This window comes from Apodemus sylvaticus, chromosome 9 (genome assembly GCF_947179515.1).
Source record: "Apodemus sylvaticus chromosome 9, mApoSyl1.1, whole genome shotgun sequence".
Taxonomy (NCBI): Eukaryota; Metazoa; Chordata; class Mammalia; order Rodentia; family Muridae; genus Apodemus; species Apodemus sylvaticus.
Window position 1 is genome coordinate 44661661 of NC_067480.1, and position 24996 is coordinate 44686656.

General features: G+C 36.5%; 1 protein-coding gene across 1 annotated transcript in view; it reads left to right on the forward strand.

Annotated features, from left to right (window-relative positions):
• Nucleotides 1-24996, forward strand: part of Erbb4 (erb-b2 receptor tyrosine kinase 4) — a 708134-nt gene that overhangs the window by 185724 nt on the left and 497414 nt on the right. Inside the window, exon 4 of the mRNA XM_052191829.1 lies at nucleotides 12679-12865. Coding sequence (XP_052047789.1) covers nucleotides 12679-12865 — 187 coding nt within the window. The remainder of the gene's footprint in view (nucleotides 1-12678; nucleotides 12866-24996) is intronic.

Consider the following 24996-nt stretch of genomic DNA (forward strand, 5'->3'; position numbering starts at 1 on the left):
TGTTACAGCTTGTGTGTGGATGTTCCCACGAGCCCATCTGTGTGAACGCTAGGTTTCCAGCTGGCAGCGCTTCTGTGCAAAGTTGGAGGGCCTTAAGAGGTGGAACTCAGCTTGAGAAAGCAAGGCTCTTTGGATGATGAGAGTCTAAGCCTGATGCACATTTTTGATTCTTGATCTTGGACATTTAACAGGCTAACCTGAAAGCTTCTACCCGACAGGTGGGCCTTGGCCACTATATCTTCCCTACCATAATTATTGTTCTTCCTTGATTATTGAGCAGAAATGAGTCTCTCTTTCCTATAGTTGCTTCTGTTAGGTTTTATGTCACAGTGATGAAATAACTAATACAATAAGTTACAGAGGCTGTTCATTGAAGGAAATTTACACTTGTGAATTCAGAAAAATATTAATGCAGAAGAGTCTCTATTAGCCATTTTTTAAAAAAAATTTAGAAGATAGCATTTGTTTATTTATTTATTTATTTATTTATTTATTTATTTAATGTACATAGATGTTTTGCGCATCTGTGTGTTTATACCCAACATTCATTCCATGTCCAGGAAAGCCAGAAGATATTGCTGTATCTTCTGAGATTAATGTTGCAGATGGTTGTGAGCCACCATATATATTTGGGGATAGAACCTGAATTCTCTGTTAAAGCTGTCCTAGGCCTTGAGCCAAGCATTTTGTTAAATTAGTATATCTCTTAGTTTATTGTGGTTGTGACACTATAGCTGAGATTACAAACAACTAAAAGGAGGAAGTATTTTTAAGCATATGTCTTCAGTTTTTCATCCTGTATTTTCATTGTTTTTTACCACTGGGAATGCAGGGCTGGAGAAAACATGATGCAGCAAAGCTGTCTTCTTCTGTGTAGCCAAGAAGTAAAGAGAGAGAGAATGACACAGGGCAAAACAGTCTTTGGTAGAATATCCCAATGACCACTTCTCACTTAGCCCTAACTCTCTTTCAATAGTCTATCTATAAATAAATTAATACTGATGAGGTAAGAAACCTTCAAATGTCCAGCCAGTATACCCTCTGTGTCACAAATTCAACACCCAAGCTTTAGAGGGGCACTAAATCTATGACAGCATGGCCACATGCAGGCATTCACTTATGGTAAAAATTCTAGAATTTGGAGCACTTAATATTCCCATAACATAAATGATGAATCTAAACCACAAACAGATTAAAAGATTCATCCAACCTTACTGCTCAAGTCTATGACATTAGGCAGTGTGTTTCTCAGCTTTTAGCTGAGGCTAAAAGCACATGATTATAAATCAGCAGATCTTGCTATCTTCTGACTGATAGCTCTCTCTTGACTTGTAGTGGATCTTTTTACTTGTATCTTCAAAAGATAAGACAACCACCAAAATCTGCAATGTTACAGAAAACAAGTTAGTATCTAGGATGTATTATTACAACTAGCTTATTTCTCTGTTGAACAGAATATCTATAACAGTAAATAAACATGAGTGATAACAACAGAGCTTTATTTTAGCTTCAATTATTTGGAAGTTTGGACAACTACATTTTCCTTTTCCGAAGAATAAACAGGTTGAGAAAGAAATTAGGGAAATGACACCCTTCACAATTGTCACAAATAATATTACATAACTTGGTGTGACTCTAACCAAGCAAGTGAAAGATCTGTATGATAAGAACTTCAAGCCTCTGAAGAAAGCAATCAAAGATCTCAGAAGATGGAAAGATCTCCCATGCTCATGGATTGGCAGGATTAATATGGTAAAAATGGTCATCTTTCAGGAAGCAATCTACAGATTCAATGCAATCCTCATGAAAATTTCAACTCAATTCTTCATAGAGTTAGAAAGAGCAATTTGCAAATTCATTTGGGATAATAAAACCCAGGATTTCAAAAAATATTCTCAACAATAAAAGAACCTCTGGAGGAATTATCATACCTGACTTCAAGTTGTATTATAGAGCAATAGTCATAAAAACTGTATGGTATTGGTACAAAAACAGGCAGAAAGATCAATAGAATAAAATTGAAGACCCTTAAATGAACCCACACACCTATGGTCATTTGATTTTGGGCAAAGGAGTTTAAACCATCCAGTGGAAAAAAGACAGCATTTTCAACAAATGGTGCTGGTTCAACTGGTGGTCTTCATGTAGAAGAATGGAAACTGATGCATTCTTTTATTCTTGTACAAAGTTCAAATCCAAGTGGATCAAGAACACCCACATAAAAACAGATAAACTGAAACTACTAGAGACAGTGTAGAAGAGCCTTGACTATATGGGCACAGGGGAAAATTTCCTGAACAGAGCACCAATAGCTTATTCTCTAAGATCAAGACTAGACAAATGGGACCTCACAAAATTGTAAAGCTTCCATAAGGCAAAGAACACTGTCAATAGGACAAAACCAACAGATTGAGAAAAGATCTTTACCATCCTATATCCGATAGAGGGCTAATATCCAATATATACAAAGAACTCAAGAAAATAGACTCCAGCGAATCAAATAACCCTATTAAAAATGGGGTGCAGAGATAAACAAAGAATTCTCAACAAAGGCATACCAAATGGCAAAGAAGCACCTAAAGAAATGTTCAACATCCTTAGTCATCAGGGAACTGCAAATCAAAACAACCCTGAATTTCTACCTCACACCAGTCAGAATGGCTAAGATCAAAAGCTCAGGTGACAGCAGATGCTGATGAGGATGTGGAGAAAGAGGAACACTCCTCCATTTTTGGTGGGATTACAAGCTGGTACAATCACTGGCAAAATCATTCTGGCAATTCCTCTAAAAATTGGACATAGTATTTATTACCTGAGGACCCAACTATACCACTCCTGGGCACATAACCAAAAGATGCTCTCACATATTATGAAGACACATGCTCCACTATGTTCATTGCAGCCTTATTTGTAATAGACAGAAGGTGGAAAGAACCAGGATGTCCCAGAATAGATGCAGAAAATGTGGTACACTTACATAATAGAATACTACTTAGCTATTAAAAACAATGACTTCATGAAACTCATAGGCAAATGGATGGAACTTGAAAATATCGTCCTGGGTGGAGTAACTCAGACACAGAAGAACGTATAAGTATATGTAAGGTATATACTCACTGATAATTGTATATTAGCTTAAAATTTCGGGATACCCAAGATACAATTCACAGACTATATGAAGGCCAAGAAGAAGGAAGCCCAAAGTGTGGATGCTTCAGTGCTTCTTAGAAGGGGAAACAAAATGCTCCTAGGAGGAAATATGGAGACAAAGTTGGGAGCAGAGACTGAAGGAAAGGCCATCCAGAGACAGCACCACCTGGGGTGGTGGACCCATCTCATATACAGTCACCAAACCGGACACTATTGTGAAGTCAGGGAAGTACTAGCTGAAGGGAACCTGATGTGGCTGTTTCCTCAGAGGCACTGTCAGAGACTGGCAAATACAGAGGCAGATGCTTGTAGCCAACCATTGGACTGAGTGAGGAGTTCCTGATGGAAGAGTTGGAGGAGGGACTGAAAGAGCTGAGGAGGTTTACAGCCCCATGGAGGTAGCAACAGTGTCAAAGAACCAGACCCCCTGGAGCTCCCAGGGATAGGACTACAAACCAAAGAGTACACATAGAGGAATCCATGGCTCCAGCCTCATATGTAGCACAGTATGGCCTTGTAGGGTATCAATGGGAGGAGAGGAGGGCCTTGGTCTTGTGAAGGCTTGATGGCTCAGTGTAGGGGAATGTGAGGGCGGTGAGATAGGAGTGGGTGGGTGGGTGGGTTGGTGAACATTGTCATAGAAGCAGGGGGAGGGGAGGTGATAGGTGGTTTCCAGGGTGGGGGGAACCGGGAAAGGGGATAACATATGGAATGTAAATAAAGAAAATATTCAATAAAACATCATTTGTATATCTAAACAAAGTTTAATTAAAACACTTTCTATAATTTTATTATGTTTAAAGGTTTTTTCAATTATTATTATGACCCTTTCATATATACAATGTTTCTAAGCAGACAATATTTAAATTCATGTTTCACTTGGGCCTAATACACATATTTGATCTGAAAATATTAATTTACTAAAATGTGTAATTGTAAAAATGCTAAAAATATAAATTTAAATTAAGATTTTAAAATATAAGCTTACCTGTATTAGAACAGACAGTTAATTTACATATAAATATTTATTTATAGATAATGAAATTTGGAATGCTGTGAGTCTTTCTATGAACGCTACAAAGTCACGATGCTTGTATGATTAAAGGGGTATAGAGATATATTTCAACTAGTGTAATTCATCAGAGGTATCTTTAGACAAATTTGTAAAGAGTGCAGAAATTTAGCACAAATAATAATTTACAATTTTTACATGCCCCTGCAGAAGGTATGCATGCTCAGAGACCTCCAGTTAGGAAACAGAAGGTGGTGGTTTTTAGGCAGGTAATGGAAATGGTGCAAAGAAAGCATATGATCAGTTACTACTATCCAGTCCCCCTTTTTTCAGGATGGGACCATTAATGGGAATATTTGATCAGTTGGTATCCTATAATTAGCTGAGCTAAATTTCTAGGATTAGCTGAGACTCTGCTATTTATTAAAGAAGGTGTTCTTGTTTCAGTTTGGTTTCATACTATTTCCTTATATTTTCTCATTAAGGCATTCAAAGTGAAGAGGTATTTTAGAGCCACATCTACTTTAACAAGCCTATATGAATTGGAGATATAGTCTATATAAAATCAGGGAAAGAAAAACAACTGGCAACAGATCTGAAAAGTACTATTAAGTTTTTCCCCACTGCTCAGGACAATATTTCTGGAGAAGGGGAGAAGCATGTCTGTTTACTTTGGGTGAAAATTGTTCATTGCAAATAAATCATGTTTTTGTTGAGTGCTGGCTAAGTGGTCAATACTGAAGGAACAGCCCACAGATTCCAAAAATTATGGCGGGTTTAGCCCATAGAACTGGCTTCTAGTGGCTCAGTGTAGTTTTGTTGGAATGGCAGAGATGAGAATTTCTGATCTTTCAGTGTTACTTTTTGTGGGGCACAGTGAGCAAGAATTCTACACTTCTGCAGTTAGGTATGTGACATTTGACATGCTCCTTTTTCCCCAAATATAATTAGATCATAGACTGAGTCCTAGGTTCCCCAAGTGGTATAGTGATGAGTTTCAAACAGTGGAAACCTGAAAGCAGAAACCCAAAGCACAAAACAGTATCTCTCTATGCAGAAGGAATATGCAGCGCTTGTTATTAGCTTATTAATTTATTCTTGTAAACTTCTTAATATTATGTCATCGTTAAAAACGTGTCTGCTTTAGATATTCCTAGACATGATAGGAGGGGCAGGGACAGAAAGTAATTGCCTTAGGGAAGTTAATAGAAAATCTTACTGATACAGAAGCTACAATTTGATGCTACATTTGTCACCGTCAGAGAAGGCGTAATTTCTGCATTCATTACCAGCTGAGGAAATGTGCTATCCCTCAGCCATCCTCTTAACTGTCACTAGAGTTTTCTATTCCCTCTCCTCATGATATCACATCCATTTAACTTCCCGTCTCCTCAACACCCTAATCACTACTATATTTATGAATGTCCTTACGGAATGTGTTAGTGTTTAGGTAATTTCTTATTAGGTTTGGGTACATAGAGCACAGCAGTAGAACACTTCAGGACTATTTTGACTAGCTAAGGATATTTTTAAACATAAATAAATAGCAGGGATCTCCAAGAGATGCTTATATGGAAATAAATCAAGAAGTATGGATTTAATGCAGATAAATCTTAAGAGAGATAAGGACATATTTGGGAAGCTATTATTCCTTTCTACTAAGGCAATAATGAAGGAAGGAAAGAAGGTAGAAAGAAAGAAATGATGGAGGGATGAAGGAAAGGAAACAAGAAAGGGAGGGGAGGGAAGAAGGGAGAGAGGGAGGGGAGGGAAGAAGGGACAGAATATCAAATTGGGAGTGGCTTCAATTTAAAGAATTGTGAAATAAGTCATAAGTTTGGAAATAACAAAAACAGGTTTTTCTGGATTTCTAAGCAGATATAAGTATGGCATAGTGGACCAGCATACTTTTCATATCTATCCTGATTTTCTTCATATATGTTAGAAGTAAAGGTGCAGTTTCATTGGTTAGGAGATTCCTCAATTGCTCAAGGCCTTAAGGATCTTCATTTCATCAACTCCCTGAACAATGCTGCTGCAGAGTCACTGCAGACAATAGATAACAATCCTTCTTATGGAGCACATGCTATCTCTAGATGGTGATGGTGCATCTCTGGGTGTGCATACCCTTTGTATTTATTTGATGAGAAAAGGAGCATTTCTGGCCTTGAACCTTTTCAGATAAAACATGGTGAAAGTTTTCTCTTTGGTGAACTTTGTAGTGATTTCTATTTGTTACAGTGGTCCATAAGTAGAAACCAGGATTTCACCTTTCAATTTTTTCTTATTAACAGAAAGCTCACAAAATCATTTTCTGTGGAAAATAATAGCTACAGGGACTTCTAGATTTGAATTCTACTTTATTAAACAGCCATTAATGACTGCCTATTCAACACTAGGGTCAGCAGGGAGAGCTTATATAGGCATTCAGAAAAAAGTAGGAGGCATTTCTGTATTTGAGAAATAAGTTGTAAACTTTAAAGGTAGAATATAGGCTTGCTGAGATTATATAACAGAGAGTTTAACAACAGCAGTTCTTATTCTATGATATTATGACCACTTCATCTTCAAATAATTGTCCTGAGACAATCTGTCTGCCTGGCTATTTTATGAAGTAGTATTTATAATAGCTCGCATCTATTAAATACAATTTGCTATACACCTTTTCTCTATCTTACAATGCATATAATAGCTTTGTAATAGGTATATTTTTATGAATTTTCTAAAGATGAAAAGAATGAAGATTTTTGAGACTTAAAAGCTTCAACAAGTTTATATAACTAGTAAGGACAAAGGCTAGAATTAAAGCAAATTTTCCTGTCAGGTCAGATCACACCTCATGCTGTTATACTTGTCTATTGTACCTCTTATATTGGCTAACATATAAAAATATAAAATATACTATTATATATATATATATATATATATATATATATATATATATATATATATATATATATGTGTGTGTGTGTGTGTGTGTGTGTGTGTGTGTGTGTGTGTATATGTTGATTTTTCATAACAAAGTTGTGGAACAATAAATGTGTTATATCACTGAGATTCTTTCTGATGGTCTAAAGACTGGAACAAGGAAAAATGAAAATGATTATAAGACAGTTCAACAATTAATCTATCTATACTTGTTGATCTCTATTATCTAGATAGACTAATACTAGCTTAAATTATGGAATTGAGACTTTGTAAGCATTAGGAAATCCCTTTGCCTGAGATTTTATTTGCATTCACCATATGTATCTTAGCCAGTGATCAGTGTCCAAATTTTATTTTGAGCTATTTCAGAATATTTGTCCCCAGAAACAGTTTTAAAATATCTAGGAAAATGGTATAAATACTAGAAAAAATAAGAGCATAAAATCCAGGTCCCATGTATAACTTTTAGATATGGAACATTCTTATATAATTTTAATAAGATGAATTGGTTTTATTAAGCTCTTTAGAAAGAAAATATTTTCTCATTAATTTATTCACTCTGCATCCTGATCACTGACCACTCCCTCCTTCCAGGCACTCATCTTACCTCCCCACATCTCTTTCTCCTCTGAGACAGTGGGGACCTATTGGTCATTTTCTATCCTGGCATATCAAGACTGCAGGACTAGGTTTAACCAGTCTCACTGAGGCCTCACTAGGAAGCCCAGTTCCAGGAAGGATCCAAAGACAGACAACAGTTTTAGGTACAGCCCCTGCTCCAGCTCCAGTTGTTGGGGCACCCACATGGAGACGTAGTTGCATATATGCTACATATGTGCTAGGGGTCTCATTCAGCCCACATGTGCTCTTTGGTTCATGACTCAGTCTCAGAAAACTCCCAGTGGTCCAGGTTAACTGACTCTTTTTGTCTTCCTGTGGGGCTTCTATTGCTTCAGAGAGTTCAATCCTTCCCCCCAACTCTTCCATAATGGTCACAAACTTCAACTTCAGTCCAATGTGAATCTGCATCTGTTTTAGCCAGCTGCTAGTCAGATATTCTCACAGGAGAGTTATAAGAAGCTCCTGTCTGTAAGCATAAGAGAGTCTCATTAATAGTGTCAGGGACAGGTGCTTGCTCGTAGGATGAGTCACAAGTTGGGCCAGGTGTTGATTGGCCAGTCTGTCAGTCTTTGCTCCTTCTTTGTCCCTGCATTTCTTTAGACAGTACAAATTTTGGTTCAAGAGTTTTGTGGTTGCGTTGATGTCATATCTACGCTAGGGGTCCTTCCTGGCTACAGGAAGCTTTTATATCCCCATTTCTAGGAGTCTCAGCTAAAGTCATCCACATAGACTCCTAAGAGCCTCCCCTATCCCAGGTCTCTGGCATGTTCTAAAGAAGCCCCTCTACCCCACAACCCTGCCAGCCACAGATCTCCATTCACTCTCTAGGCCATTTGGCTCTCTCTCCTGTCTATCCCCCACAGGATCCCGAACCCATCCCATTCCCCTCTCTATCTGCTCTCTCTCCAGTTCCTGCTCTCCATCTGCCTCCTAGGATTATTTTATTGAACTTCTAAGTGAGATTTGAGCATCCTTGCTTGAGCCTTCCTTCTTGTTTAGCTTGATTGTAATATAGTTATCCTGTATTTTATGGTTAATATCTACTTATAAGTGAGTACATACTATACATGGCCTTTTGGGTTGGGGTTACCTCATTTAAAATGTTTCTAGTTCCATCCATTCACCTGCAAAATTCATGACGTCCTTGTTTTTAATAGCTTAATAGTATTTTATTGTGTAAATGAACCACCTTTTCTTCATCTATTCTTTGGTTGAAGGGCATCAGGGTTGTTTCCAGTTTCTAGCTATTATGAATAAAGCTGCTATGAACATAGTGGAACATCTTTTAAGTATATAACCAGTAGCAGTATAGCTGGGTCTTCAGGTAGAACTATTTCCAGTTTTCTAAGAAACCACCAGATTAATTTCCAGAGTGGCTGTACAAGCTTGCACTCCCATTAGCAATGGAGGAGTGGACTCCTTGCTTCTAGTACTCTTTTGCATATGCTGTCCCTTGAGTTTTTAGTCTTAGCCATTCTGATGAGTTTAAGGTAGAATTTCAGTGTTGTTTTGGTTTATATTTCCTGATAACTAAGGGTATTTCTTTAGATTTTTCTCAATCATGTGAGATTCCTTTGTTGAGAATTTTCTGTTTACCCCAGTACTCCAAATTTTTAATATTTATGTTTAATCTTTTTTTACAGTCCAGTCATTGTCTTCCTCCTGGGGGAGGACAACAGCCCACCCTCCCATAGTTCCTCATCCCATCCCCCCCCCCATGTCTCCAAGAGAATGTCCCCACCCCCGGAGTACTCAAATCTCTCAAGGAAAGGTACATCACCTCTGACAGAGGCGAGGCCAGGCAGTCCTCTGCTGTATATGTGTCCGGAACCTTGTACCAGCTGGTGTAGGCTGCCTAATTGGTAGTTCAGTGCTTGAGAGATCTCAGAGGTCCAGGTTAGTTGAGACTGCTGGTCTTCCTATGGGGTTGTTCTCCTCCTCAACTTCTGCCAGCATTTCCCTAATTCAACTACAGGGGATCCCCAACTTAATTCCATTGGTTGGGTGTAAGTTTCTGCTTCCTTCTGTCTCAGGCAGCTAATTTTTGGGCCTCTCAGAGGATAGCCATACTATTATATAGAGGACATACTATTATATAGAGGACATCAATAATATTATCAGGTCTAAAAGCCTCTCCTTGAGTTGGGCTGGTCACTGAACCTCCTTTCCCTCAGTCTCTTCTACATTTTTCTACCTGAAATTCTTTTAAACAGGAACAATTCTAGGTCAGAGTTTTTGACTGTGAGATGGCAACCCTGTCCTAGCAAATCTCTTGAAGACAAACCAGACAGGAACCCGTAATTGGAACCTCAGAATATAATGAGTTCATATAGATGCTTAAAGGTCATGTCTTCTACTGGAGGTGGGCTCTGCTAATTCCTTCTCCCCACTGTTGGGCATTTCATCTAATGTCCCTCCCTTTGAATCCTAAGAGTCTCTTAGGTACATTTTAGAGGTCCCCCCCCACCTCCCACCTCTGGAGGTTGCATATTTCCATTCCTTCTGCTGGCCTTCAGGAGTTCACTCTTCTCACCCCAATACCTGCTCATGTTCCCCCTTTCCTCCCCCCCCCCAACTCAGGTCATCTCTTTCTCTGCCCCCTGTGATTGCTTTCTTCTTCCTCCCAAATGGGACTGAAGCATCCTACCTTGAGCTTTCTGTTTGTTAACCTCCTTGAGTTCTGTGGATTATATCCTGGGCACTCTATACGTTTTTGGCAAATATCAACTTATTAGTGAGTAAATACCAAACACGGGGTATTTGGTTTGTTGGTGTCTAACTTCATGAGTTCTTTATATATTTCAGATATTTGTACTCTGTTATATGCAGTATTAGTGAAGTTTTTTTCTCAATCTGTAGGATGATATTTTCTCTTTATGACTGTTTCCTTTGCCTTATAGAAACTTTTTGGTTTATCAATGGTAAACCTATGTATTATCTATTGATATTTATGCATGAACAGTTGGTGTTCTGTTCAAGATGTTACTTTTATATCATTGTTCAAGGCTATTTCCCATTTTCCAATCTCCTAGATTTAGTGTATGAGGTCTGATGTGAATGTTTTTCATGCACTTGAACTAGAGTTTGTGTAGGTGATACATATAGATTTATTTGCATTCTTCAACATGCAGATATCCAGTTAGACCAGCACCATTTATTGAAGATGTTTTCTTTATCCCTTGTATGATTTTGGCCTCCTTGTCAAAAATCAAGTATTTAAAGTTGTCTGAGTTTATTTGTGGGTTTTAAGTTGTATTCCATTGATCAAATTGTCTGTTTCTATACCAATACCATGTGGTTTTTATTACTACTGCTCAGCAGTACAACTTGAAATTAGAGATGATGAGATTCACAGAATTTCTTTTCTTTTTTTGTATGGCAGTATTTTAGCTATTTTTATTTTTCCATATGAAGTTGAGAATTATTCTTTCAAGGTCTGTAAAAAATTATGTTGAAATTTTGATGGGAATTGCATTAAATCTATAGACTGCTTTCAGTAAGATAGCCATTTTTCCTATATTAATCCTACTGATCTATGAGCATTGAGATCTTTGAAATTTGTGATATCACCTTTGATTTATTTCTTTCAGTTATTTGAAGTTCTGGACATATAGGTCTTTCCCTTGCTTGGTTAGAATACACCAATATATTTTGTATTATTCATCTCTATTGTGTAGGGTGTTGTTTCCTTGATTTACTTCAAAGATTGTTTATCATTTGTATAAAAGAGAACTACTGATTTTTTGTTTAGTTAATTTTTTTATCAAGCCACCTTGGTGAAGCTGTTAATCAGCTGTTGGAGGTCTCTGGTAGAATTTTGAGGATAATTTATGTCTATTATCACTTGTGAATAGTGATACTTTGGCTTTGTCGTCTGTCCCATTTTTTATTTCACTGATCTGTTTTCATTGTCTTATTGTTCTTTCCAACTAATAGCTCAAAAGAGTTTTCCCTCAATTGCCATTACATAATTCATAAGTTGCTTCAAGATCAATATCCTTGTTTTTACCCTGAGTTTGCTTCATCTATAGTCTCCCTGATAACACTAATATTGTACTCCCTCTTGCTGCAATAAACAAGGGAAGGTTGCAGTTTTTGATGCAAAGAGTGTCTCCTGAATGGGATTGTAGGGATGCAAGGACAAATGATGACACAGTGACATAATCTAGATAAAAGATTCATCACACAGCAAAGTCTCCAAATTCTACATAGTACTCATTTTGTCTTAGAATATTTAACAATGGCCATATATCAGCTAAAGTGAATCTTTGTAATTATTATTTTTTTAGACCATGTAACTTTACCTGCCTTTAAAGAACTTGTTAATAATTCAAACAATGGAAGAATGGTAAATGGATTCTAGATTTCTAGAGCTTGACCCAATGGGCCATCCACCTCTCCAATGCTGTAGTCATCTACCTCTTCTTTCGCTTTGTTCTTATGTTCTTAATCCAATACCCCTTGATCTCAGGGAGATGAAGAATAACTACAGTTCCAATTTGATAAGTGTAGTAATAAACATTCATAGAGCAATTAAAACTGTGTCCCGGAGTCTATAGCCAATGCAGACTGGTTCTACTTTGGAACACTTATGAGTTTGCATTCCCATTTGTAAATTGACTGGTTATTTGATGTCACATCATTGTAGCTTATCAATGAAATACACCTTGATTCCTTTAGCTGTATTCTCCTCTCACATGTGAGAAATGTCTCATAAAATAAAATCTATTATTTTAATATAACCACATTCATGACTTTTGAAAAGAAATACAACATGTTTAAATTAAATTCTAACCCTTTGTGATCCTCTATTAATCCAATATGAATATGAATATCATGAGGAAATTAGTAGATTAAATTAAGAGCTGAAATTTAGAGTCAACAAATTTTTATTTGAATGATTGTATTCCAACCTGTCAAGCTAATTTCATTATCTCTAAGATAGTCATTTGTTTATGTTTTCCCAGTCTATCCGAGAAGTCACAGGCTATGTACTGGTGGCACTCAACCAGTTTCGTTACCTGCCTCTGGAGAATTTACGCATTATTCGTGGGACAAAGCTGTATGAAGATCGCTATGCCTTAGCGATATTCTTAAACTACAGGAAAGATGGCAATTTTGGACTTCAAGAACTTGGATTAAAGAATTTGACTGGTAAGGAAAAGATGAAAACTAGTGTACGATGTAATGTTATGCCCACAAGTTTGCATGCCTGGAAGTGTCTACAACATCTAACTGTATACTTAGTTCATGAGAAATGATGTCTCTGTGCTATCTTCACTTTTATTAACAGATATTATAAGTGCTGTGTAAAAGATAGCAGAATGCTATATCTCAGCTGAACAGAAGTACACTCTTAGAAAATGCTCAGTGACTGAAAACAGAGATAGGAAGCAGGCTTAAGAATTCTGTTTGGTGGTTGCAGCTGGGTGGACCAGATCATCAAATGCCTGTGATAACACCATAGTGCTCATGCCTGACAGAGCTTAGTAATGTTCAAGCTATTCCATCTAGTTCAACTAATCTTTAGATTTTCACAGGATCGCCTGAGTTTAGGAGAACAGTCTAATTTATTCAGTTTTAATTTCTCTGATTTAGTAGCTCACTGAGCACTGCCACTAATTCTATGGATATTTTGGTGTCATCCATGGTATTTTTTTTATTGCTACATACACACAATGCTAACAAACTAGAGTTATCATCTATATAACAAACTTTACAATGATTTTTTTTCACTTCATGTGTGTCATACAGATTTTGATAGAATACTTTTTTATATAATTATGAATTTTACTGAATATATCTATAGTTAAAATGTGTCACTAAAATATTCAATGCTACTGTTCCAATTCAGTAGCTTATGTTATAATTTACATGAAATCAATAGCATATATATGCAAGTGTTACATAAAATATTCAGTGATTTATGCTTACTTGGGGTTCACTCAGTAAAATTTATGCACCCTGAAAAAATAAATACTTTGCCAAAATACAATTGACATTGTTAGCTTACTGAGATAATTTTTATTATTCACAGTTTATGTGAACTTTTAATTTCATAATCATCTAGACATGTGATATAAAATATGGAAATTTGGGGTACAGAAAGGAACAATGATGATGTCAGGTGACATAATGATAATGTCATTTCAGAAGAGTTGGTATAGAGTTGATGGAATGATAAGTGCTTATGTTGAAAATGTATCAGTTCCCATACAAATACTATTACTTCAGTTTTTTCTAGGATATATTTTCTACCAAACAAATGTCTTTTCAGACCTGACAGTTACTTACATAAAAGTAATGGCAGGAGAAAAGAAAATTGGAAATAAGATGGTTAGGAAAAGGAAGCTGAGTGGCTGGATTTAGAAATCTAAAATAAGACAATACAATTAAACTATACTAATTTACATAGGAAGCATTGTTTGTCTTTCTTGAATTTTTTAAATTTATGTTATGAAATAAAGAAATGCATTCCTGCTGGGTGGTGGTGGTGCATACCTTTAATCCTAGCACTTGGGAGGCAGAGGCAGGCGGATTTCTGAGTTCAAGCCAGCCTGGTCTACAGAGTGAGTGCCAGGACAGCCAGGGCTACACAGAGAAACCCTGTCTCCAAAAACAAAAACAAAAAAACAAAAAAAAAAAGAAAAAGAAAGAAATACATTCCTTTTAGTTGTTATGATATTAGACTCTTATTTTTAATTTTTTTTTTACATTCTAGTCATTGTCCCCCCTTTCCCAGTCCCCCTCCCACAGTTCTTCATCCCATTCTTCCTCTCTCTTGCATCTGAGAGGGTACCCCTTTCTCCTCCCCATCCCCAGCCCCCAACATCCCCTTCCATGGAATCTCAAGTCTCTGGAGGATTAGGCATATCTTCTCCCTAATCTGAGACCAGACCAGGCAGTCCTCTGCTATACATGTGCCAGGGGCTTTCAGACCAGCCTGTGTATGATCCCTGATTGATATCTCTGGGATCTCTCAGTGATCCTGGTTAGTTGATAATGCTGGTCTTCCTATGGGATCTCCCACCCCTTCTGTTTCTTCAATCCTTCCCCTAATTCAACAAGAGTGTTCCCCAACTTCAGTTCAATTGTTGGATATAAGTATCTGGACCTGTCTCAATCAGCTGATGGTAGGACCTCTCAGAGACAGCCATAGTAGGCTCCTGTCTGTCAGTACATCATAGTGTCAGTAATAATGTCAGGCCTTGGTTTGCTCTGCTCCCACGAAATGGTCCCCAAATTGGCCCTGTCACTGTACTTCCTTTTCTTCAGTCTCTTCTCTGTTTTTTTTTTTTCCCTGCAATTCCTTTACCCAGGAACAATCCTGGGTCAGAAATTTTGACTGTGGGTTGGTAACCCCATCCTTCTATATGAGACTCTATTTACTGGAGGTAGACTCTTCGAGTTAGCTCTCCCCACTGTTGAGCATTTTGGCTAATACCACCCACATTGAGTCCTGAGAGTCTCTCACCTCTCAGATCTCTGGTAATCTCCCATACCTAGAAGTTACATATTTCCATTCATTATCCTGACCCTCTGGGCTTCTTTCCTGTTCCCCTATACAACAAGCTTCTTAAATTATTTTCTCTCTAAAAAATATTTAAATATTTCTTTATATTCATTTCCACATTTAAGAATAGAACTTCTAAAATAATAACCAAAGGTTTCAGTAAAATTATATCTGATTTAAGTATGTTTTAGCCACTCTATTTGTTGCAGTATTAATTATGATGCATGCACTGATTAGTTTTTGTTACACTGACATAAAACAGTCTCATTCAAATAGTGCTATGGTATTTCTGGATAGTTGTAGAAATAGTTAATTTATTAATGTTAAGAAATGATTCCTTAGAATTACTGTGTTTATTTGGAAGTTAGTATTACTCTAAAATATCATATCCTCTAAAGTGTAACCCAAAGAACTATGTGGTAAAATATATGGCAGAAATTCTAGGCATTATAGACACTTTTCTAGTATTTTATTTAGTAGGAGGCTGACATTAATGTCAAAATATTTGTGCAGTCACTTGTTTGATAATGATGACTACAATTCTGAGAGCTAGGACCTACTCAGAAAACAGTTGCATTTGTGTGTGGTAATGTCTGAGTAAACTAAAGACATATATATATATATATATATATATATATATATATATATATATATATATATATATATAATAGTTTTGGGAAGGTTTGTTCTATTTTGGAAAGCTAAATATTTTCGTTGATCTGTCTAAAATAAGAAGTAAATATTGTAACTTGCAATTCAGTCTAGGAAAGATGGGTTGTATGCTTTTGGAAATGAATTTGTTTTATGTTGTTTTTTTATTGTTCTACAAAAGAATTTATAACTTAAAATTTTATTATGTACAGGACTATGAGTTTTTTCCTAATTATAGTCTAATAAAAAAATACCATTATTTAAAAATGTACATGTACTAGCCTACCATAGTATATTTGACTTCTTAAGAATAGTGTATTGGAAATTTAATGGCAAATCACAGACTACATCTGAAATGTTATGAATGGCACCTAATTGTGAGGGAGTGGTTACCAACATGCGTTTATAGACCTATACATGATTCTAATTATGGATGCTTTGAATCCACTGTCCAGATGAATTAAAGTGTAGTTTCCAAAGTGCAATAGCACAATGTCTAGTTAACCTTTTCACACTTCTTTAACAAAAGTAATTTTCATTCATCTATCATATTATGGAAGAAAGAGTAGTTAGGCAGAAACAGTACTCTTTTCATTGCACACTGGTAATTATACTCTAGGCTGGGTTCAGAGTATAAAACCACAGTGAGCTCCTGGATTCACATGTAGATTAAATATCCAAGAGAGCTGGACATGTATCCAGTTCATAGATTTCCTGTTTTATGTGCAAGAAGCTCTGGTGTTGGGCCCAGTTCCTCAATAAATCTAGATATGTTGACATACTCCCTTAGGCCACACCCAGAAGACTAGCTAGGAAAGGGTGTTGAAAAATCAAGTTTATTCTAAAGTAGAGAGCAAGTTAAGTTAGTAGCCAGCCTCGGCTATAAGAGAACATGTGTATATAAAGAAAAAAAAGTAATTGTTTTAGACATGAGGAATATGCTATGATAAATATTGTTACATTTTGTCTAGTAACAACTTATTACATGTAAACATTTGCAAAGATTGTAAGAGTTCCTAGAGAATTTTCTTTTACTTTAATTAATGAATGCATTTATTATACCTTTTGACAGCAGTTCCCCTCCCTCCTCTCTTCCCAGCCATTCACCCTCAATGTACCTTCCTCCCCTATCCCAATTGTTCTCTTCAGATAAAGGGAACCTTTCCATGGATATCAAACAGCCATGGCACATCACATTGCAGTAGAACTAGGCATATCTTATCCCATTGAGGCTAGACAAGGCAGCCCAATTTGAGGAAATGGTAGCAAAGGTAGAAAACAGAGACAGTCCCTGCCCCTACTGCTAGGAGTCATACATAAAGACCAAGCTTCACAACTGTTACATATGGTCAGTCATATGCATGGTCTCTGATTGGTAGCTCAATCTCTGTGGGCACCTATGGGTCCAAATTATTTTATTCTGTAGGTGTTCTTGTGGTGTCCTTGACCCATCTAGCACTTTCAGTCCTCCTCATCTTTTATAGGATTCCTCAAGCTCTGCTTAATGTTTGACTAAGAGTTTCTGTATCTAATTATGTCAGTTGCTAGGTGAAGAATCTCTGATGATGGTTATGCTAGGCTTTTGTCTGCAAGTGTCATTAAGATATCAGAGATATCATTAACATATCAGAGGAGGGGTCCCTCTCATAGCAAGGATCTCAAACTTAACTAGTCATTGGTTGGGCATTCCCTCTATCTTCTCCATCTCTATTCCTATACATTTTGTAGGCAGGATACATTGTAGGTCAAAGTTTTTGTGGCTGGGATTGTGTCCTAATCCCTCCACTGAAAGTCTTTCATTGTTACAGGTGATGGCCAGTTCAGGTTACATATCCTCTATTGTTATGGGTCTTAGCTAGGGTCACCATAATACATTCTTGGGATTTTCCATTGCCTTAGGTTTCTAGGTTGACCTATTGATGCTCTGCCCCATTCCCGTTGTCTCTATCAGTACTCTCCACCTCTGTCCCAAGCCCCATCTGCTACCTCCTGTTCTTATTGTTAACCTTCTTCAAACCTCTCCACTACTCTGTCAACCCACAATGTCTATTCTATATCCCCTTCCCACATACTGAATTTTATTAATCATAACTTTTTATTTAAGCATTTGTAACAGAAATAACATTTCTGTTAAAGACTTCCAGTCATGGCATTGGAAAGATGGCTTTGCCTGTAAACTGCTTGCTATAAGAGGACCAGATATGACTCTCTAGAATCCTTGAAAAATTCAGCAAGGATATATGCTTATCATATAAATGCTTGGGAGATTGATAGATATGCAGATTCCTGATGTTCACTGGCTAGATATTCTAGCTGAATTGGATAGCTCCATACCTATAGGATACAGTTTCAAAATTAAATGGGGACTCATGAAATTAGCTTCTTAACCTCCATAAACTATTCTCACATGTGTGTATATTTATATACAGATACATAGAAACATATACACATAAGATTTAAATACTTTTGTGTATGTTTATAGTATGTATTTCTTATCAAATAGTTTTTACTATGTTGACATTAGGAAAAATATGTTGAGCAAGTTGCATTTTCTTCGAGCAAGTTCTCTTATTATTGTGCAAAGTAGATGTTTGGATGTGGAAAGACTGTCAATGAAATTGTAGTGATCAGCTGCTGTTTGACTATATATAAATTAGCTGCCCTCTTAAGCACTTCTGTTAAACTTATGTTCACTAAAAGCTGTTCCATTGATATGATAGAGTGTAGTAAGGGAGCCTGGATGAGGGATGTCTTGACTAGGATGAGCTGGACGTTATGAGTGTGATAATTTTTCCTAGTTGTGTCAACTTAGATGAGAATACCCACCGTGAATATGGGCAGCACCATTATGAAATGAGCTGTGGACATAATACAAATTGAGATAGCTTGCTAGGCACTAACACACAGGTATATTGGTTCAATGTTTCCTCGATTTGATGTTAGATGTGGCATGGCCATTTTTTTCAAGCCCCTGCTACTGTGATTTCACTACTATGATGGCTTATAACTTGAAGTTTTCAGCTCAGATAAACCCCTTTCCAAAAGTTTCTTTCATAATGGTAGTTTAACATAGTATCAGGAAACAAAACAAAGCCAGTGGTCCTTTTGATTTTGTCAAAAGCGTGAAATATTCTTAAAATGCTTCCCCTGACCATGGTTAAACAAAAAGTGTGTTTAACTACTGCCAATCACAACTCTTGATTAGTAGTGGTAGAACTAGAGTGAAGAGACCAGGCAAATCCCAGCATAGTCTGGATATCCTGTTAACACAGCACATTCTTTCCTGCCTAGAGGAAAAGTACACTTTGACCAGGTACACCATTATGAATGAGTCAACCTTGCTGAAAGTCTTTTGAAATATCACTTAAGAAAGTATGGGTTTTACCCCAGAATGACAGAAAATTGTACTAAGGCCATTTAGACATGGCTGTGGTCTTTATTGTTCATTCCCAGAACTGATGTCCCACCAGCTCTTTTTGGTACCAATCATGTATACTCAAGTTCATGTCAAACTGTAATGTTGTATCTAAAATTTATAGTCTTCTACATAGATAGTTAGTAATTTGTGTCAGAAAGGAGACTGAATCTATGACACATAATTACAACTTATAATTCCAAATTTAATCCATTTTATAATGGATAATTTGATTATATATATATATATTATAATTTATTTAGGCAGGAATCATTTAATAATACCTAAATTGCCATGCATTTTCTTTAAGAAATTCTCTTTTATAATTGCTATGTGTAATAAGCTACATACAATTGCAATACATATATCAATATGCTTATTAAACATCTCTTTTTGAGTATTTTAAATTGCAGATCATATATGGCAATAATTTATATTTCAAACCAATATTCTCAAGTTTTTTTCTAGAGTTGCTATTTTATAAATAATATAACCATTTGTGCAACTTTTTTCTGGATTATCTTAATTAGATCATTATTTGAATTGTACAGAAATAAATTATATAAAATAAACATTATGTGCTGATAATTTTGGAAATACTCAACAATAATAAAATGAACATATTTTATTTTATGGATTCTAGTACTATAAAACTGAACTGCATAATGGAGTTTACACATAGTTTTATACCTCATAGTTGTAAAATTTAATACAGGAATTGTGATTATCACCAATGATAATTACCCTAGGTTTGAAATGCACATGGTACACTAATTAAAATAGTAACATTAAACTAACACAATATCTATCTTCTAGTATTTAACATCCTCAGACCTCTTACATTATTCAGTAATGGTCACATAAATCACCGGTATCAAAATAAGACTACCCGTGCTTACTCAATGAATGTCAAAGAGCAAGGATGTGGAATCAGAATTCTCCGTTTAATGCTTATCTGTTCCTCACAGCCTGACAGTCTCAGAAACTGAGTCTTTATCATGAGAATTGTGAAGAATATGTTATGCCACAGTCTCCTTGCAGGCATTAAAGGAAGAAAGCAGAGAACTGTCAACTACAGCACCTTTCACTTAGACAATAGAAAACCATAGTTTCCTGATTTCCCTGATACTATTTCTGTTTTTGATTCCCTTTGTATCATGACATAGGCTGAACTCCCCTGCCTATTCCTTCATATTCAGAAGGATTCCAGTTCAATCGTTGGAAGCTAAATGTGACTCGTTTAGGCTATAAGCTACTTCCATGTTTATAGTCTCTTGTGACACTCTTTGGGAACTATTTTTTGTCTAAGGCAGGGAGAAGCTCTGGGCTTTGCTGCCTCTGTTCTCTATGCAGGTACTGTCTACCTCACAGCACTGACTTCCTATTCTTCTTTTCCTTACACACAGGCATATTTCCCCAGCCCTTCATTTTAAATCCCATCACTTCATGGGCCCTGATATTTGTCTTGACCTAGACAAGAGACATATTCATTCTTGTTCTTTTTCTGACACTAGAGTTGTGTAGCATCCTTCAACTGCTCTGTGAAAGGGCATAGTACTGTTTAAGTGGGGTCAACCTGGCCACTTCAGAAACTGTGACTGAATAGAATGCTTGTCAAAGCCTCAACTCGCATTTACATTAGAACACCTACTCAGAATATTCTGATATTTGGGGAAAGAATATCACAACAATTCTCTCAGCTAAAGGATAGACTGCTTGAAAATGATCATATCAAGTCAAATTTGTAGTGAACATCCTGTGAAGCAGAGAATCAGTCAAAAGAGTGGCAGTTTCGTGTGAAGAGTCTATAATTTGTAGAAACGATACTTCAATCAATGCTCTTATAAAATACTGTTTGCTTGTCATGTCAGACAGTGTGAATTGACTAGAAGTAAAAGCGTAATGTTCTATTTATATTGGAGAGAAAATAGTAGTATATTTAAAGATTGGAAGTTAATTATGGAATCAAAGAGTTGTAACTGTCATTATTGTCACCCCCGCTCTCCCCAATCCCAAAGGTTTAGACAACTGGTGACTAAATGTAAGAAATGGAATGAGGGAAATGAAAACTTCTTCTCATCTCTGCCATTAATTAGGAAATGCAGTGACCATAATGAAATGAACCTTGGCAGAGACATTCCACATGTGCTTTCTAGGGAATATACTCAGAACTTCTTCTGGTCAATATTTTTTTAGTTATGCCTACTAAAATTATCTACTTGAGTGTGAGGCATCAGAGATGGCTCACTGGTAAAGCACACTTACTATTCTTTCAAAGTATCTGAATTTGGTCATAAGTAGGCCTCTGGCAGACCAAAACACACTGCAATTTCAGATTCAGTGGATCTGACAACTTTTTCTGGCCTCTGACCTTACATGAGCATGGTACACAGACTTACATGTAGGCATAAAATCCATAAACAAAAGTAAATAAAGTATAAATCTTAACCTCTGTCATGTTCAGGGATCCTGAAGTTAATGAACTGTTTGAAGCTAACCAGGAGTGGTTTTTCAGAAGACTGTTGGGGCATTGAATTGTTATGATGGCCTCTCACAACCATACACTACTTAGATATTTTTTTTCTTGAGTTTTATTTCTTGCCTCAAAGGTAAAACAATATCTGCATGCTCCTTTTCATAAGAGAAGACATATAACTTACAAGACAGGAAAGATAATGAGTAAGTTAGACCCTTGCTAAAACTCATTTAATGAGCAAACATGCTTGATTAGGGTATTTCTACAATGGGAACTCAGGATCCTAGAAGCCATAGAAGTGTTGGCTATTTCTCACTAAGGCACTGAGAGTCCAAAAACAAAGAGATTGGTGTTTATATCAGAATGATCACAATCCCTTCATTAGCTCAGCATAGTAGTATTTTGTACCTTTTGAAGACCTGAACTATGAAGAGGTGACAAATTTACCATGTCTTGTTCTAGACACCAAAGAAGACATAGCAATGCTAGGGTGAGGACCTCTGGTACTCCAGCTGAAGTTTATAAATACTAATTAGAAATAACCCATCTATACCATTGGAAAGAATGAAGGGTGAATGCCATCACAGCCATGTCTCTGTTGTTATAAATGTCTCAGCTTTAATTATAGAAAGCAGGCCACACTTAACAAATGCTAAATCTTTCTCTGAGCTACCAGAACTTACAAAAAAGGTCCTCTTTCATTTTACTGAACAAATTTATAGTATATATTGTTATAGAAGTTTTTGTTTGTTTGTTTTTGTTTTTTTTTAGTAGAGAACACTCCATTGTGCCTTTTGCTTATATTTATATGCTGTACCATGATGCTGACCTGGCAAACATTTGTCTTGAAATTTGATTATATCTGTGCAAATCCAACCTACAGTCCTCTAACTGAACAGGGTGAACCATGTTCTACAATCTCCAAATCTGTTTCTTTGTGTTCTATTATTTCCAAGAATTATTTAAGACAATTTCTCCAAGATCACAATTAATACTAAATTGCTTATAAATAAAACAGCCCAATCTTCAAGCCTTAAAGGCTGTAGTTCAGAAAGAATTATGGTTAAGACATTTGTGTAATGTTTGAATATATGATTAATGATAAGTTGGCAAAAAATAAGCAAATGCACAGAATGTCAGTAATGCAGATACTAATTTGATTTAAATGTAAGAACTATATGAACTCATCCTATTGTCACTTTAACTGAACTGTAGATAATTATCCATAAGTGTATGCTTGTGAACCATTATTGTCAAGCATATTAATTGATCCAATATTACTGGAAAAGTTTCAATTTTTTTTCTAATGTTAGGTCAATTCAAATAGTCATTAATTTGATTTATTCTACTTGTATATTTAAAACACTGTGCTTATTATGAGATATTCTGTTATCTATATATACCTGTTTACTCATGGTAAATACTTTGTAACTGTCAAATATTTACCCTTTTGCTATAATGTATAAGCACAGGGAAATGCTTTTACAAATCATGATTTATATGATTTCTGTAGTCAAGTATATCTGCCATGCAAGGGGCCTCCAGTTTCATATGCTGCATTCTCTTCTATATGACTGTTCAGTGGAAATTTCTGTGAGGAAGATATATTTACATTGTCCTGTACAATGAAGTAGCCAGTTGCCATATATAACAACTGAATTCAAGCTAGTACAACTGAGAAAATTAATTATAATTTATGTAATTATAATTACTTTAGTTACTTGCAGTAAATGCCAATAGTGTTAGTCAGTTTAGTACCACAGGAGTTACATGATTTATTTAAGCAAGGATTGACAAACCTTGGATAATGAGAGAATCACTCTGGGACTGCCTCCTTCTATCAAGTACTTTTTTGAGTCAAGTTATTCTACTTCCTAAGTCTCAGTGGCCTCAGGTCCAATAAGCACAGTGATAACTCTAAGTTGTCATATATATTTAAAAGATATAATTAAGATTTTGTGTATGTGTGTGTGTGGGTGTGTGTGTGTAGTGTGTATGTGTGTGTAGGTGCATGTAGGTCCAAGGGTATGTATGTGTATTATGCATGTGCATATGGTATGTGTGTGTATATGTGTGTACATGAGTATGCAGGTACAAGTGTGTGTGTGTGTGTGTGTGTGTATGGTGTATATGTGCTTATGGTATATGTGTGTGTGTGTGTGTGTGGTGTGCTTGTTGGAGAGATGGCTGAGGGCTTAAGAGCATTGATTGTTTTTTTTTGTTGTTGTTTGGTTGGTTGTTTTTTTGTATGTATGTATGTATGTATGTATGTATGTATTTATGTATGTATGTATGTATGTATGTTTTTTTCAGAGGACCTGAATTCAGTTCCCAGCACCCAAATGGTGGCACATAAACATCCATAACTCTCTCGGAGTCTCCTGTTTGCAAGCATAACAGAGTATCATTAGTAGTGTTAGGGATTGTTGCTTTCCCATGATTCAGCTATTGAAAACCATGTCATCAAGAATTTTGCAGGCAAATGGATAGAACTTGAGAGAATATCTTCCTGAGTGAGGTAACCCAATTCCCAAAAGGACATGCATGGTATGTACTCAGTTATGAGTGATTATTTGCCAAAAATCTCAGGTAACATGTTATACTCCATGGACACGAAGAAGCTAAACAGGAAGGAAGGCCCAAGGGAGGAACCTTGAATCTCACTTAAAAGGGGGAATAACATGGTCATAAGAGGCAAATGGAGGAAGAGAACTAGGAGGGAGGTGGAATATGGAGGGGAATGGGGGATTCAGGATAAAGTACAGGAAAAGATGGAAGGGTATTGCTAGATGGCCATGAAAATGAATGCAAATCTGCAACTGACATATGTTGAGGAGGTGGAGGCCATCTCTAGGACAAGATAGAGATCTGGGATAAGGGGGTCACCCAAGAAATCAATGGAGGTGACTTCTACTGTGACTCACTACACTGGGATATGGAACCTGAAGAGGCCACCTCCTATAGTCAGGCAGAAATCCCAGTGGAGCAACAGAGATGCCAACCCACCCACAAAACTTTCAACCCAAAGTTTATCTTGTCTACAAGAATAGCATGCACTAGGGAGGGAGCATAGACTGAGGGAGTGGCCAACCAATAATTGCCCAACTTGAGAGGAGGGTTCTTAACTAGAGTGTATTAAAAGCTGATTGACTTCCTGAGCTTCTCAGTGACAGGTTGTCTTTTTTTTACTTGATGTAAGAATGCCCACCACCGTGTGGTATTATGGTGAA